The sequence below is a fragment of the Drosophila montana genome, unplaced genomic scaffold (genome assembly GCF_035044405.1).
Source record: "Drosophila montana isolate Dmon_TW-CO22-7 unplaced genomic scaffold, ASM3504440v1 contig_3848_1, whole genome shotgun sequence".
NCBI lineage: Eukaryota > Metazoa > Arthropoda > Insecta > Diptera > Drosophilidae > Drosophila > Drosophila montana.
Genome location: NW_026998720.1, coordinates 362514 through 378746, shown reverse-complemented (window position 1 = coordinate 378746; position 16233 = coordinate 362514). Strand labels below are relative to the sequence as shown.

At 41.8% G+C, this 16233-nt stretch overlaps 1 protein-coding gene across 3 annotated transcripts; it reads left to right on the top strand.

Moving 5' to 3' along the window:
• The first annotated feature begins 955 nt into the window (after positions 1-955).
• On the top strand, positions 956-15219 carry LOC135438267 (signal transducer and activator of transcription B). 3 transcript variants are annotated; one of them, XM_064696522.1, is made up of 12 exons: positions 4369-4502; positions 4612-7512; positions 10668-10819; positions 10873-11007; positions 11063-11320; positions 11937-12276; positions 12336-12422; positions 12790-12940; positions 12999-13308; positions 13367-13466; positions 14165-14308; positions 14453-15219. In XM_064696522.1, the coding sequence occupies exons 2-12, from the start codon at positions 4817-4819 to the stop codon at positions 14901-14903; spliced, it is 4824 nt and encodes a 1607-aa protein (XP_064552592.1). In that variant the 5' UTR covers positions 4369-4502; positions 4612-4816; the 3' UTR covers positions 14904-15219. The 3 variants fall into 3 exon arrangements, with proteins under 3 accessions (XP_064552594.1, XP_064552592.1, XP_064552593.1); XM_064696523.1 differs by lacking the exons at positions 12790-12940; positions 12999-13308; positions 13367-13466; positions 14165-14308; positions 14453-15219 and adding an exon at positions 12503-12569; XM_064696524.1 differs by lacking the exons at positions 10668-10819; positions 10873-11007; positions 11063-11320; ... (5 more) ...; positions 14165-14308; positions 14453-15219 and adding an exon at positions 956-971 and having other exon boundaries at positions 4612-7967.
• Positions 15220-16233: the final 1014 nt, after the last annotated feature.

Genomic DNA, 16233 nt, shown 5'->3' with positions numbered 1-16233 from the left:
TGTATGTGGCTTAGGTAAAAAGTATGGAAAACCTCTCAAACGAATTTGAGTAAATACAATTGAAAATTAGGTACAGGTTACATGCAACACTTGCGGGGGAAATTTCCCAAACCCCGTCTAAACGTAAACAATTTCAGCTGTTTAACCATAAAGGTTTGGGATGAGCGTTGTTCATCAATCAGTCAGTCAGTCAGTCAATCAGTCAGTCAGTCAGTCAGTCAAAACCTACTGTTGTATGTATTTGGTACTGTGGGCTTCTTAATGGTTAATGGCTTCAAATTGAGGAACAGGGCTTGCAAATCTGGAGGTCCAGCGAAGGTTGCGGATGGTAGAACCGGAAGGTTCTAAAAATAGCTATACGGACAATCTGCACACTTTAAGAGTATGTACCATGTTTTTATGAAAAACATTAGCTTACACTAGAAAATGTCATTATTTATTTAGATATTTATTTATTTTATTAAATATTTTCCCCTATAAGAGTTTATATTGCAAGGCAATTGGATTCTTTTGTGGGGCCCATCGATAGGCGATTATTGCCAAACGAATTTCACTTGCACGACAAAATTTTCTCGTCGCCACGTTAGCAGCAGAGCAGCTGGCTTTTCAGTCGTGAAAAGTTTGTTGCGCCGCTTGGTCCGTGCGCCGTGTGCTTTTTGTGTGGTAAAAATGTTTTTGCCGTGTTCATTTGTTGCGCATACGCCACATGCGCCGCGTGTCTTGCGAGCGATTAACAAGTGTTTCCGTTTCTAGTGACAAATTAATATGTGTTAATAGACGCTTGCCCCGACACGGGCGGAAACTGCAATCAGACATTGACAAATGTTGCAAAACTGAAATATAAATAAATAACTCGTGTATATAACAATAAAATTGTGTCTTATCAAAGATGTGTTGTAAATTCTGATAGAAATGTTGAAAGTGTATTAAGTGTGTACGTTGATTATTCGTAACTAAAAGCAGTGCTCTCTGTAGGTTGGCTAGTTTATAAAAATTGCTGCTTATTGCATAAACAGTTATTAGCAATTAATTAACATTTGCCTGTGCTCCGATTAGTTCTAGCAAATACCCAATTAATTTACTCAACACCTCAGCGCAATTTAATGTCGCATGTCGCAATATTTTATGCGCTGTCACACGCTTTAATAGCTTGAAATATTTTTCAACAGTTTTTTAAATTTATGCCTGCTCTCCCCCACCCCACACACTAGCTTACAAATCCGTTTTATGCGCATTCATAATTTGGCCAACAATTTTGATCACCTTCGTGGGGCCATCTTCGGTTTTTTAGCTACAAATTATATATGAAACTAAATAGCGCAGCGAATTGTTTATAAAAGTCACAAATACTAAGCGCAAAAAGCTTAACAAAAGTCAAAAGCAAAACATTAACCCACACACGCCGACATGTTGCAGCCCATGGAATAAAATGCTGACCAGCCAGCTAGCCAAGTCTGGCATCAGTCAATGTCAGTTGGCCCGCTGCCAGTTCGGCGGGGGCGTAGACAAACAAAAGGGAAAGTGTGCGACGACATGGCTGCAGTCGAGTGGGGAGGAAAATTTAGAAAATTTCATATGCGCTACAGAGTAACCGAAAAGTTGCTCAACTCAACAGCAAAAATGCTCCAAAGCAATTTTCAATTGTTCTTTTCGGACGTCAAGTATCAAGTGGCAGGCCGCAGTTATTATCTCTGTCTATATATATATATATGCATGGAAGACATATGTTAAACATAAATATGCCTGGCATATTTTATCTATTATTTAAAATATTATTGACTTCTTTTTTTTGTTTTTGCCAGCTAGCACATTTTTTAAATACTTACGACTGGACTGTCATGGCATTGGCCCAAGTGCAAAATTTATTGGTCCATTTATAAATTTGACTTTTCCGCTGCCTTTGTCGTAAAACTTTTCAAGTTTATGCTTAAATCTTTTTGTGGAATTGTGCAATAATTGGCAATGATATGCTATGTAAATACAACAAATTATGACGCGGCCATCTGGCGAAGGCTGTAAACTTGATCGACTTTCAAATTGGGTCAGTTGTGGCTGGGCGGTTGGTTAACTTGGCGCCACATCTAAGCAAACATAGAAATTAAATAGCTAACTATATATTCAATATGTATTATACAACTGGCGTGTACTACCCGACTTTGCAACACTTTTCCATCTGAGTGACATTCGAATTTCCCGTTCTATCTTAAACTCACAATTTCCCGGTGAATCAGTTTTCTCTCAGTGTTCCCTGTAATCGCCGAAACAAGCTTTTTCAAAATTGGAAGTCGCAATTAGTCTTTTTGCCGATATAACCTTTGTCCCCCATTTGCCACCTTTACTGAATATTCACAAAGTTCTTGGCAAGAAATTAGTTTAAAGCGGATTGGAAGACAGACAAAACGATTTCTTACAATCATTATCCGTTTAGTTTTCACAATTGCAAATGGAATTTTCCAAAACTCTTTCTTAGAGTGCATTAAAAGATGCAACTACCTTTGTCTTACGGGCTGTGCGATGTTGGACTGTGTGATTAACAACAATCAGTCAGTCAATCACTCAGTCAGCCTGTCAGTCAGCTGGTAAAGAAAGAAGGCTTTTTCTTATACAAAAAATGTATTTATTTTGCTTAGATATATCTTCCGATCTTACAGTCCAATTTGCTTTAACTCAGCTGAGCATATTGCTTTCATTTGTTGCTGCATCATTTCCGTTTGTCGGATTTGCTTATCTTTAAGTTTCGCTGCCAAAACCCAACCTCAAGATAGCCTCTGCCCCCCTCAGCCAACCGCTGCACGATTGACGTTTTCCAAATTTTGCGCAAATTTTCGTGCAGTTTATGTATTTTTAGCTTTTATCTATTTTGAAAATAAATAAATTTCAATGGAAGCAAAATGCGCGCCAATTGCGCCGCAAAGTTCGCGAAAATCCCAGGCACCGCATTTCACTGTGCCCCATCAATTAGTGGCACAATCAAATGCAACAAATGCGCCGAACAGCCCGTTTGTGTGCCCGTTGTGTCTACTTAGAAAGAACACACGCTGCCTATTCGCATCATTTATGGTGACGTCAATGTGTTTTCACGCTGAGCGATGGGGCCCTACACATTGTCCGCATATACATGGGCATTTCTGCCTCTAATTTTAGCGATCTCTTCTGCTGCTCTTCTGCGCTTTGAGGCACTTGCCATTTTATTTTTTTATTGCTGCCTATAATTGGTCTGTTTATGTGCAGAGACGTGAGCGCCCTGAACTTGAAACGATTTCATGTGGCACGGCAGCAATACCGCGGGGCAACATAGGTTTGAAGTTAAACGCACTTGCCTGTTGCCACACTATAGTTCTCTCTTCTTTTTTTTCTGGGATTATGATGTTATAGACGATGCTGTGATTAGGTTTATTTTTGTCACGTTGCTGCAATTTGAACTTTGGCGGAGGGTTGAGGAGCCCGCTGACTCAGTGCAGGCGGCCACACTGCGAAAAATTGCAGGAAATATACAATTTAAAATTTAAGCAAATATTATAATGATATATGGGAAAGAAATTCATGAGTTTTGCTTCAGAAATTATAAAGTAGATTGATAATATTGCGGGTAAGTGCCATAAAGAAATAATATAATTCAATTTATAACCCAAAAGGGAAAGAGGCAAGAGAGTAAGAGAGAGTGAGTGAGATAAAGAGAGAGTGAGAGAGAGAGAGATAGAGAGAGAGGGGCGGAGAGAAAAAACGAGAGAGAGAATGACGGATATTGAGTGAGAGAGGGGGTGTTACTCGGAGACTTAGGAAGTCAGTTAGCAATCATAATAGAGAAAAAATGAAAGAGAGAGATATAGAAAAAGAAAGACAGAAAAAGAGAGAGAGAGAGAGTAAGCAGAAAGCAATTAAATTCAGATAATGACAAAAATAAAGATGGAAAGGCAGACAGACCGGAGGCAAGCTCCGCTGACAGAGATCGTAATACTTAAAAATATTTAAACTAAGATACAAATAAAATATAGCCTATGCACATGTAAGCAGATATATACATTTATATATCTATTTAATACATTTTTTGATAAAATTTTGGAGCATGTAATCTGCCTTCAGTTTTCAATAGGGCACAGATATGGAATGTTGTTTGTCATGGGCAGTGAGCGAAGCTCATGCTGTTGTCGCTTCTGATGACACATAATGATAAAATCGAACAATTAGCCTTTAGCTTTCAACGCATCAATTAATATTCATAAGCACACTAACACACACTCACACACACACACGCACACATGCCGCTTAGAAGCGCTAAATCCAAGCCAAACCCACACTCATACAGCTATGTATCGGAACAATACAATCGCAATTAAAATTAATTATGCCATGTGTCTTTTTGTCAAGTGTATGCGCGAGTGCTGTTGCTCATATTTGTCCAGTGTTTGTCATCGCTTGGAGCAATCGCAATTGGAATCGCAGTTCCAGTTCCAGTTCAGCCGTCAGCCAGTTCGAAGCGACGGACGCGTTGCACAGTGTATGTAAGTAAGCCAAGCAATTGATTAATGCTAATTAGCTGTGACTCTTTAGCCAGCTGTGAGTGTCATATATATGCAAATGCACATAAAGAATTATTGTTTAAATCAACAGGTTGCGACACTGAAATAAGCGATAAAAACGATTTGTTTATAAACGAAACAACGAACAGCAACAATTGCAAGATAGACAACAAAACGATGGACATGCATTTAAATGAATTTAAATGAATTATAAGAAAAACTAAATCTACACTCATATTTATCTATGTGTGTGTGTGTGTGTCTAAGCAGCGCGACAACGAAACAAATTGACAAAAATGTTTAATTTGCTGCGACGCACGCGCCAGAGAAAAGCGCACAAAAACAAAAACTACGATGTAAGCGACGAAGAGGAGGCAACGGCATCGAAACTAACAACAACAACAACAGCGAGTGCTGCTGCCAGGAGCCCTCAGCAAGAGAGCAACAATGGCGCTGAGAACCGTTGCCTATTCAGCGCTACAGAGAGAACCACTGAGCGCCAAAGAGCAAGCGAGCAATTGAGCGCAATGTGTTTGCGGCCGCCAGCACGACGCGCTGTGATCGAAGAGTTGGAGGACTTTGGCAGCGATGCCGAGGAGCCCGACGAAGAGAGGACAAGTGTAAATTTAGCCAAAACAGCTGCGCCGACAGCAGCTAAAGCAGCTAATGGCCATTCAGCGATCTCTTGGCGCTCCGACAATTTGAATATAAATAACATGGGCGCAGGCGATGGGGCGACAACGGCGAGGACAACGACAGTTGTTGTTGATCGAAATGTTGCCGCTGGGCATGCCACGGCGGCCAGTCCAAACGAGTCAGCCAGTGCGAGCGCAAAGGCAGACAACGTCGACGGTCAGCCAATTGGCAATAGCATTAGCCAAACGAAACGCGACAATAACGGGCCAATTATCGATGGCACACCAATTGCTGCTGGCACGGTAATTAATGCTGCGGACACGGTTAAATATCGTAGCCAATCGAACCAATCGAAGAACGAACAGAAACGACAATCGCGCCTATCGCTAGGCAACTTGGCAACGTTGCATTTAAGTGGCAACAGGGACTGTGACAGTGCCACAGCAGAGTCTGTGCACAAGAAGCGCAAAACGTTGCAAAAGAGTCGCGAGTTTCTCACTGATATTTTCATGGCGCGTGGACGTAATCATCAGCGCCAGCAGCGACAGCAACAGCAGCAGCAGCAACACCAGCAGCAGCAACAGCAACAACAACAGCAACAGTTTAAATCCAAAGCAGCTAACGACGTCGACGTAATCGCCATTGGGCAGGCGCTGGCAGCGGCAGCGGCAGACGCACACCTTGAAACGAACTCCGACCCCGCGACCGCGTCCACAAATAGTTATCAAATGACTGTGTCTAATAATAGCACACAGAAGCGGCAGAGCGCGGGCAAAGAGCGTGAGCGCGAACACGAACGAGAGCGGAGCAACAGCAGCAGCAGCAACAGCAGTAATTCAGCTGGACAGGAGCAGCAGCAGCAAAAAGAGAGCCGCCAGCTGGCGAGAGACGAGCGACGAGATGCGCATAGAGCAGCGAGTGCCAATTTTATTCAAGCGGCAAACGTCGAGCTGTGCACTGTCGCGGAAGATCACCAAGGCGCTGCAACACTGCAACGCAGCAGCAGCAGCAGCAGCAGCAACAACAACAACAACAACAGCAGTAACAACAGCAACAACAACAGCAACAACAACAGCAACAACAACAGCAACAACAACAGCAGCAACAACAACACAAGTGACATAATGGGCCAAACTAGCGCCAAGCCCAACGAATGCACGCAATCGGCGCATAGCTCACGGGCCAGCACGCCGCGTGAGTTTCGTGAGTCGTTCGTGAGCGAGCCACAAGGTGTGCCGGTGGCGCCACCGCGTCAGCATCACCATAAGCAGCAGCCGCAGCAGGAGCTGCCTACAATAACAGTCGAGGACTGCAGCTTTGAGCAGAGTCCCAGCCAAAGTCCACAGACGGCGGAAGTGTTTTACGATTTCGAGAGCCCGGCATGCCACAACCTCAACATTGAGGAGCTGAACGAGGCGCATGAGGAGACGCTAGAGGATGAGGTCTTCGACATACCCACAACCATTTATCAACAGGCAAATGGCGTGCCCCGGCCTTGGACGCGCTTGACCAATGTCAAGCTGGAGAATGTGCAGGAAGAGGCCGAAGAGGAGGATGATGATCCGCAAGCAGAGCCCGAGCCCGAGGATGATGAGCTGGATGAGGCGCTCGACTTGGATTGCATCGATGAGCAGGGGCGTGCCACGCCCAACGGCTCACGGCAATCGGCCAGCAGCGAACGCAGCGCGCTAAAAAGCGATTCCAATTTAAGCAGCAGCTATGCAGACTCGGGCATAGGCATGGGCATGGGCATGGGGCTGTCGCAGCAGCAGCAGGGTGAGCGACAGCAGCCGGCACAGCAGCCGCCGCTGCCGTCGCGCAGCGCATCAACGTTGCCGCTGCGCACGCCCTTCGTGCGCGACGGCAACTCAACGTCAACCGACTGCGACTGCGAGGAGCTGCTGCTGCAGTGCGACGAACTCGATGATGAGCAGCATTTCGATGAGCGTTTGGTGTGCATCGAGAGCATTAGCCTGCCCGACGTGGTTGTCGAGTCAACGACCGCCACAACGTCCACCAATGGCAGCACTGGCAGCAGCGGCGGCAACAGCAGCTACAGCAGCAACAGCAACGGCAACAACGGCGCTGTCAGCCATGATGACCATCTGAATATCAATATTGCCAATGGCGCCGGTGGCAACAGCCTCGGCAATGTGCATTTCATACCCATACATATCGAGGGCGGCGGCTCTGGTGCGGCTGCTGCACGCAGTCGCAGCAACAGTCCCAAGCAGCGCAGTCTGGACGATAGCTGCATAGGACGCAATATGCCACCCAGCGTTGAGATCGTCGAGGATGGCAGCGTGCTCAATAATCAGGAGGCGCAGCAGAGCGGACGCGAAACACTCGAGCTCAAGTAACGTATACGCCATGTCTTTCACGCCAGCTATAGCTAATGCCATGAAAAACCACAGCAACAGCAACAATAACAACAACAATAACAACAACAACAACAGCAAATCAAGAAAATAACAAGCGATGATCTAATGCGCCATTTTGTGTGTCTGTGATTCAACAGCCAGCTTTCGCCTTTTGTTTATTGTTTGTGCAGCGCGGCGTATGCGCAATATTTGTGCCACTAACTACTGTTAATCTTTTTAATTTCATGTGCTTTTGCTGCAACTGAAGTTTTCTTTGTGCCAAATCAAATGTGACGCGTTAATTAATCAGTTGCTCAGCATTTTCCGTTTTCCAATTTCTTGTTGCCATTCATCTTGATCTCTTGTTTCTTGTTTCAATAATGAATATATATGTGTATATATTTGTATGTGTGTATTTTGTGGCAGTTTTCCAGTCAAGGCGCCTATTTTTATATAAAAAAGAAAACATTTTTTTATTGCGCCGTTTTGTTTCTTTTTTTGTAGCAGCAAATATGGATATAGATTTTTTATTATAATACAAATTTTTTTTTGCATTTGCCAATTATTTTTATACATTTAAAGAATGTTTTATAAATTTATTCAGAAAATCGCCTTTGAGAACAGAAAATCAAAGCATAAAATAATGAATAATTAATTCCAATTTACATATTCATATAACATATATTTTATATGTTTATGCCTTTCTTTTTTTTTTTTTTTTTTTGAACATAGTTATTATTTATTTTATTTAAAATCTGCCCGCTTTTTGGGCTATAATTAAATGTTTTCTTTGACCGTTGGCAGTTATGTATTGCGTGTATCTATGTGTCTGTTTTGTGTGTTTAGTGTAGGGGAAGCAGTGGCATGTGTGGAGTTAGACTCTTTGGGGGAGGTCAAGTGGGTGTTTCCTTTCTACAACTTAAAAAGAATCACATAAAATTATAAGCTATTTTTTTTTTTTAAAGTAAAAATATAGCCTTGAACTGTGATAACTATACACATATATAAAACACATACATATATCTTAAAATATATGTTTAATACATTTTTATGTTTGTACATAATTAATCTCAATTTGAGAGGAAATATTTGTTTTTTGCCAAGTACGTATACGTAATTTTGAAACAATTTATAACAAATAACAAATACCACTTGCCCATTGTTTGGCCTTCAAAATTTATGACGGATTGTGACAGCCGGCCGACAAGTGTCTTGACCAACTATACACATTTGGCAGAACGCTAATTATTTATATACGTATTGCTATAAAATTAATAATTATTTAACAAAATAAAGCAATTGAACGGCATTTAATGGCATGTTTTTGTGCCCTTCCCCATTTGGGTCTTGAGAGCCGTTCCTCGTAAATCATCTTAAAATAATTTCCCATCGTCATTTCTTTGGCAACATGTTCGCCTGTTCGCATTTCCCACGCCAGTTTTCAATAATTTTCTTTACATATTCGCAGCCGTCTACGTCAAATATGCATAGAACTCGCGAGCTGCCTGCTCTAGTTTTTCCGGTTTATTTTAGTTTCTTTTCATTCAATTTTTTTTTGCTCTCTCTTTTTCCACCGGACGCGCAATGCAAAATTTTCTAAATATCAAATGCTCGTGTAATATCCAACGTATTAAGGGCGACGTGTGAGGGGGGCGGCTGCACTTGATTTAGCAGCTGGCCCATGAAAGTGGCCAAGTAAACAATCTTTTTGGCCCATCGATTACTTAGCATTGGCCGAATGTTTACTCCCAACACAGCCCAATGGGGCGTATGCGTAATTTCTTTAGCCCGCATCTAAGTTATGAGCTGATGTGTTTAGGTTAAGTAATTTCATGAACAACTTGGGCATAAACAAATGTAACAGCAGCAGCAGCAGCAACAACATTCTTCAGCAAACTTAAGTCAAAATAATTGAAATAACTTGCGAGATACATTTTGTGTGCTCTGTTGTATCTTTGTATCTTGTATCTTGTATCTTGTCGCAGTGTGTGTACATTTGTGCTCGCTCTCGACGCAGCAACGCAGCATCGCGTGTCACAATTTGATAAATTCGCCGCTCATTGTCTCGAGACGAGTATCTTAACACTTGCCAAACTGCACAGCTATATGGATACAGATACAGATACAGATACGTTGTATATTTTAAAAATAGCTTTGCGCATTTGCACATCGCAGCACGACAAGACAACACATTTAAATAAGTTAAATTCAATTAAAACGTATTTTATTTTGCGTTTAATGCAAAAACAAAATAAAACAAGGAAATTCTCTACGACCTGGCCACAGATTCAATACCCTTTCAAGACAAAGAACAGACGCAAATTATCTACAAGAACTTTTATATATACTGATTATTTCTACGACAACCTTTTGAAATTTTGAGTTAAGAATAGTTTGTCAGTTTGCTTAAGAACAAAGTTTTACAAATAACTAAAATTTTGACAATTCCTTTTTATGAAGTCTGAAGGAGAAGGCTAGGCTGTAGACGGACAGACAAGCATGTTTATAACGTCTTGGCTATACGCTTAAGCTCAGAACTCGAATTAACTGTGAACCGAAACACGAATATTCTAAAACCTAGTTAGACAAACGAAAAACAGCTTTCCGAATAGAATTAAACCAGCTAAAACGTTGTTGTTGGTTCTAAAATGATCAGAATACCCCTTGAAAGAGTATCAAAAGACCAAGCACATAACGAATATTATATAAATGCGAATGTCTGCGTTGCCTACGTTGCAGGCAAATTATGTGTAACCTGTGGGGAAGACATTCCCAATGTTTTTTGCACCTCATTTTCAGTTTACGAGTCTTTCGATTCAAGTGCGTCAAGTCGTTAGCATATACAAAAATCATTATATATGGTATATATTTATATATATGTGTGAATGTGTGGTATATAGGTGTGTTGCTCAAATATTATAATTTCATTTCTATTTATTTATTTATTTATGTTGTGGCTTAGTTTTAATTCTAACATAAGACACAAGTGCGTGCGCTGCTCACGTAGCTGAGTCATTTTTTGTTTTCATGCGGATTTTCTAGAGATTTGTTGACTAAATATATAATGCGTATATAGCTCATATTTTGCCTGGCTTTTAAGACTAGAAAAATTATTAACACTGAACCAAATTTTGCTTAAAAATATTTGCAGAAGAGAGCTCAAGCTGCAGAAGGCACGCTTCAGTACCCAGCTAGACGATGCACACAAAACTGTTCAAAATCTGGAGGCCAAGGTGGGTGCTATGCAGTTAAAGATACAAAATCTGGAGCAGGAGCTATCGCTAAAGCAATGGAATGTGGACAGTAAGTGCAGCACAAAACTTCTATGTTAAATAGCTAACCCCATCTCTGGACAGGACTCCAGGGCGAACTAACGGCGGCGCAAAAGGATGATGAATATGTGCGCAAAAAGCTGAAACTGCTCGAGGATGAAAAGATACATCTGCGGCACAAATACACCGACGATGAGGACGAATTCCGACGCAAATATAGTGAGTTTGTGGCTTATCAATAATTTGATTTCAAACAACACCAAAACTATTCCAGACGTTCTGGAGGCCCAGTACAACGAACTAACCGAAAAGTACAAGCAGACACAGAGCCTGGCGAGCGGCCTCCAAACGCAGCTGGCGGGCGCCCAGGTCGAGGTGGAGCAGTGGCGCAATGAGGTGGATAAAATACGTGAAGAGCTGGAGGAACAAATACGCATACTGAGAAATGCACTCGAGAATTCCGAGGCGGAGCGCAAAATCTGCGAGGATAAGTGGCAAAAGGAGTTCGAGATGCTCCGAACACACAACAGAGGTGCGACACACAATGTAAAACAATGCTTGCAAAAACAAATATTGCTCTTAGGTACCCTATACCAATTATAGGCGACTGTAAAGGGTATATTGAAGATGTGAGAACTTATTTAATAGAGAAAGGCATCCCGGCTTGGAGCTTAGGCCATTATTGGTCCATTGCAATACATCTTCACCTCCTTCTCTTTATCATACATAGTTAAAGTGTTTTTCACATTTTTAACTATCGCCTTCTAATGCGGTTCTCCTATCCAATCGTTCTTAAGGGGAAATAATGTAATGACTATCACTCTATTCATTCTATTTCTGACTCTATTTCTCTCTATTACTTTTTGACTGCTTGACTGCTATCTCTATCTTACTCTCCCTACTATCTATTCTCTTTCGCTCCCTTGCTTTATTATGTTCTTACTTTCTCTTTCTCACATTAACTATTTAATTGTCTACTTTCTTTATTCGCTTTCTTTTTTTTCCAAGTAATGCCTTTCTATGCGATTTTCAATATGCTTTTGATGCATATTCTTCCTCATTCTCAAATATGGCATTTAAAAGTGTCATGTGTGTACAGGGTATCTATTCTAGTAGATAACTTTCAAATGCTTTTTCCTGATTAACAGAACGCGAGGAGACCTTGATGTCGGACTGCGAATGGCAGATGCGGCAAATGCAGCGTCAATGCAAGGATAAACTGGATAAATCCAATTACGAACGCAAACAGGCAACGGCCAAGGCCGAGGAACTGGAATTGGAGCTGCAATCACGTCGCAAGGAGGCGGAAAGTTTGCGCGTTTGCCAGGCACAGGTGAAGTCGCTGAGCGGCGTAGTAAGTGAACAGGAGCGCTCCATACAAACACTCATGGAGCGCATCGAGAATCTCAAAGGTGAACTGGAGACGGCCAATGACAATCTGGAGACACAGATCGAAGCTGTGCGCAAGATTAAGTATCAGTGTGATAAGTAAGTAAACCTGCAGCTCAATTTGGAAGATGGAATATCAATTTAGAATCCAATTGCAGCGCCATTTATGATAAGGAGCGTCAAATGATCTATCGCATCGATGAGGTGCGCAACGAAGCTGCCGCCTTTTGGGAGAATAAACTATAGTAAGTGTTAAAAATTTATACACAAGATAACTGTTAGACTAGCTGGTATTATCGGTGTAATTTTTTTCTTCAAATGTTAGCAATACATTTTCCACGCATCTTTCGCCCGTGCGGGCGGATTCGCCGAAATAGAAACTCATCTGAAATGTATTTATATAGATCTATAAAATTAAGTTTAATATTGTATCGGCTAAAAACCAAAGTATTGCATAACATAGCCTCTCACTTATTTTCCACTCTTTTCGGTGAATATATTCATAGTTAAATTCTGTTCTTGCGCTTCCTCGCTTTGGTCGCTACCAATCATTTATCTATCTACCTATTCATCCACATTAATAATGTATGTTATTGTGATCTTTAACCACAGCACAGAGATGACAAGACTGACAAATGAACTGGAATCCGTTTATGTGGATGAGCGACGCGATGCCTTGGACAAGCTGCAGGCGGAGCACATCGAAGAGCTGCGTGCGCTAACCAATCGCTACACGGCCAATGAGGATGAGCTGCGTGCAGAGGTTAAGTCCGACTACTACACACATAGAGCGCACTTTATAGCCTACCCCTTGATTACAGATCGAAGAGCTGACCGAAAATCTGGAGCTCAAGAAACAAGACTTTCTGGCGCTGCGCGAACGCTCCGACAATGCGCTGCTGCAGACGCGTATGCATCTGGATCGTGCGGATCGCGAGTATCAGAATGCCATGTGCCGGGAGGAGGATCGACGCGTCGAGCTCGAGGAGAAGCTGCGCAAGGAGTTCGAAACCGAAAAGCAGGAAATGGAAGAGAAATTCCGTGAACGTTTGGGTCAAGTCAAGGAGGAGTTCGCCAAGGAGCTGCAGCTGTCCACACAGGATATGATCGAAACGCATCGCAAGGAGCTAGGTAAAAATCCAAACCCATAAACTGTGCCAGGCGTAAAATTAATTATTTTCCCCTATAGAAACCCAGAAGGCCAAGCTACAAAGCGAAAAGGATGAAGCGCTGCAGGAGCTGGTCGAGCGACATCGCGCCAAAATGGCCGCTGCCGAGGAACGAATGAAGTGAGTGTCTTTTACTCCGATACTAGCATATATATACCTATATATATATATACCCGAGCTAACTGTATTAGAGCTTAACAGACTTATTTATATATACAGTGCCTGCCAGTAGAGTTCCAATTGTTTTTTGTTTGCCTTTCAGTTCATTCATTTTGCCTGCCACAATTTTCATATACATTTACTTGTCTTTTGTTTTCTTTTACACACACACTCACATAAACACACACATAGCTGTATTGGTTACGATTGTGCGACCGCCTTGTGTGTGCTTGCGAAGAGGGCGTGTCCATATGTGCCCACCATCTATGTGCTATATCTGACCATGTCGCCATTGATTGCCTTAGCATGTTTAGTGTTCAATATAATCGCAGTGCTCTATATCAAATATGGCCATCTCTTGAACAACATTTAACTAGCACTAAGATTTAAATATATTTCGAAAGTGTGACAATCAATCAGTCAATCAAAACAGTTAATCAATCAATCATTTAGCAAGTTTGTGCCTGCTTTGCAACGTAGTATCCGTCTGGCATATATGAAAATATATATATATATATTACATTTACTTTCTCTTTTTTCGCTATATACCTACCGCTGCCGCCTCTCTCTCTCTCTCTCTATCTCTCTTTCTCTCTCTCTGTTTGCTTGTGTGAAACCTGCAACCAAATCCTTACAACCTATCAAAATCAACACCACAGCGATGTAGAGCTTCGGCATCAGCGCAATCTGAAGGACTTGAAGGCGGCCTACGATGCCGAGAAGACGGCGCTGGACAAACGCGACATTAGCAATGCCAACGAGATCGAGCAACTGCATCGCAAATGCCGCTGCCTGACCAATCTGTAAGTTCAGCCACCAGAACAACAACTACAACAACAACCCTGACCATAACAAAACGCTTAGCCATGTCGTCTTTGTTGTGCGCTTAGCTGCAGTCCCTGCAATCCGTCTCCCGAGCTAATCCAAACTTTTTATGCCGTTCACAGTTTCGAGGAGATGCGCATGCGCTATGAAAGACGTGATCCACGCGCTGAGGACCTGCGCGAGATCTCGGAGCTGCGCACGCGCTGTGATAGCCAGGAGCGGGATCTGTTTGTGCTCACCGACAGGCTGCGCGAAATGCAAAACCAAATGTCCGAGCTGCAGCAGAATGGCGAGGCGGCATCGCGTGGCAAAGCATTGAAGAAGCCGCCGCCCAAAACGTTACCCACCAGCTGTGATGTCATCTACGAGGAGAACGAGGAGCGTGAATCGCCCGAGCATGAGACGGGCAGCTCCTCCAGCCAGGACGACGCCGAACAGGATGAGCAGGAGGAGGACGAGGAGCAGGGCGAACAAGAGCCCAGCGACACCGAATCGAATCACACGATTGAAATCAATGGCAAATGCAACGATCGCATTAACGAGGACGATGCCCACATGATCTCAGCCGTCTGATCCGCTCAACTTCGATCTTCCGTTTCGAATTAAAGCCAAGCAAAAGTCCCAGCAACTGAGGCGCTGTCGAGCTGAGCCGAATTGCTGCCAGTGACGAGTATCCTTCACTCACTAACCACACGCTGCACAGCCGATCCTTGGGCCAGAGATGTCCTTTTATTTGCACCACTGACAGTTTTCAGAAAACACGCACATGCACCAACAACTAAACACATAAAAATTGTAAAATAAATTAAATCTAATTGGTTTATGAAGCCGCCTTTAAAAAAAAGAGACCAAAAACAAAGAACGAAATAAATGTAAATATTTTTAACAAGTCGTTGGAATAAGTCTTACACTAGAGAAGAGCTCAGGGAGTCGCAGAGAGCATTATAATATAATGACGAATATAATAGCTCGCAGAAGAAGGCATCTCAGTGCCAATATAGTATACATATATATTCCTGATCAGCAGCAACAGCCGAGTGGATATATTCTTAGTATCTGTGCCAACCAGGCTCTCAGCTTCGTATTTTTATTGCAGCAAAACTTAAGTTTCGGTATTAGAAAAACCGTTTTGTTTATCAAGATATCTTCACCAAACTTGGCATTTATTAATTTCACTATACTCCCTAGCTATATGCCAAATCGAATCTATATTGGCCCACTATGTCAAAGGAACGATCTTTTAAATGTAAAGTTCTAGTATGAAAACCAATTTTGTTCATCAAGATATCTTGGTCAAACTTTGCGTTTATTAGTAAAATTATACTCCCCAGATATATTGGAAATATTATCTAGATCGAACTACTATATCATATATCTGACATACGCAGAATCGGTAAAAAATCAAGTTCTATAAAGAACTATGTAACTCTTCAAGATATCTTAACCAAACTTGGCATTTATTACTTCCACACAGCCATTTACATATCAGTTAAATCTCTTCAAAATCAGCCAACTATATCGTATAGAATAGAATTTGTTTTTGTTGTTTACCAAGCAATCTTGACTCGCTTCACTAAACTTTCTAAATTGTATGTAAAACTTCTTGTTTATCGAAATATCTTGACCAAACCTGGCGTTAATTAGTTTCACGTTGCCACTTACCAAGTCCTGTTAACATTGAAGTATTTTAATATCCGGCTCCAAAGGAAAAATCGTTCGAAAACTACGTTTTCGTATAGACATTTTTCAGCAAGAGCTACAATTATCTTTAGAAAAAAGCCATATAATTTTTAATAGATGATCATTCTTGATTAATAGAAAAAAAATTTTAATTTTTAAATTTCAAAATTATTTTTATAATATTATTTTAATGTCAATTTTTTGTTTGTTTGATGAACATAAA

Coding starts and splice junctions, on each gene's coding strand:
- LOC135438267 (XM_064696522.1), top strand. CDS start 4,817: ATGTTTAATTTGCTGCGACGCACGCGCCAGAGAAAAGCGCACAAAAAC. Junction 12,423..12,789: donor TTTTGGGAGAATAAACTATA/GTAAGTGTTAAA, acceptor CTTTAACCACAG/CACAGAGATGACAAGACTGA. Junction 12,941..12,998: donor AGGATGAGCTGCGTGCAGAG/GTTAAGTCCGAC, acceptor CCTTGATTACAG/ATCGAAGAGCTGACCGAAAA.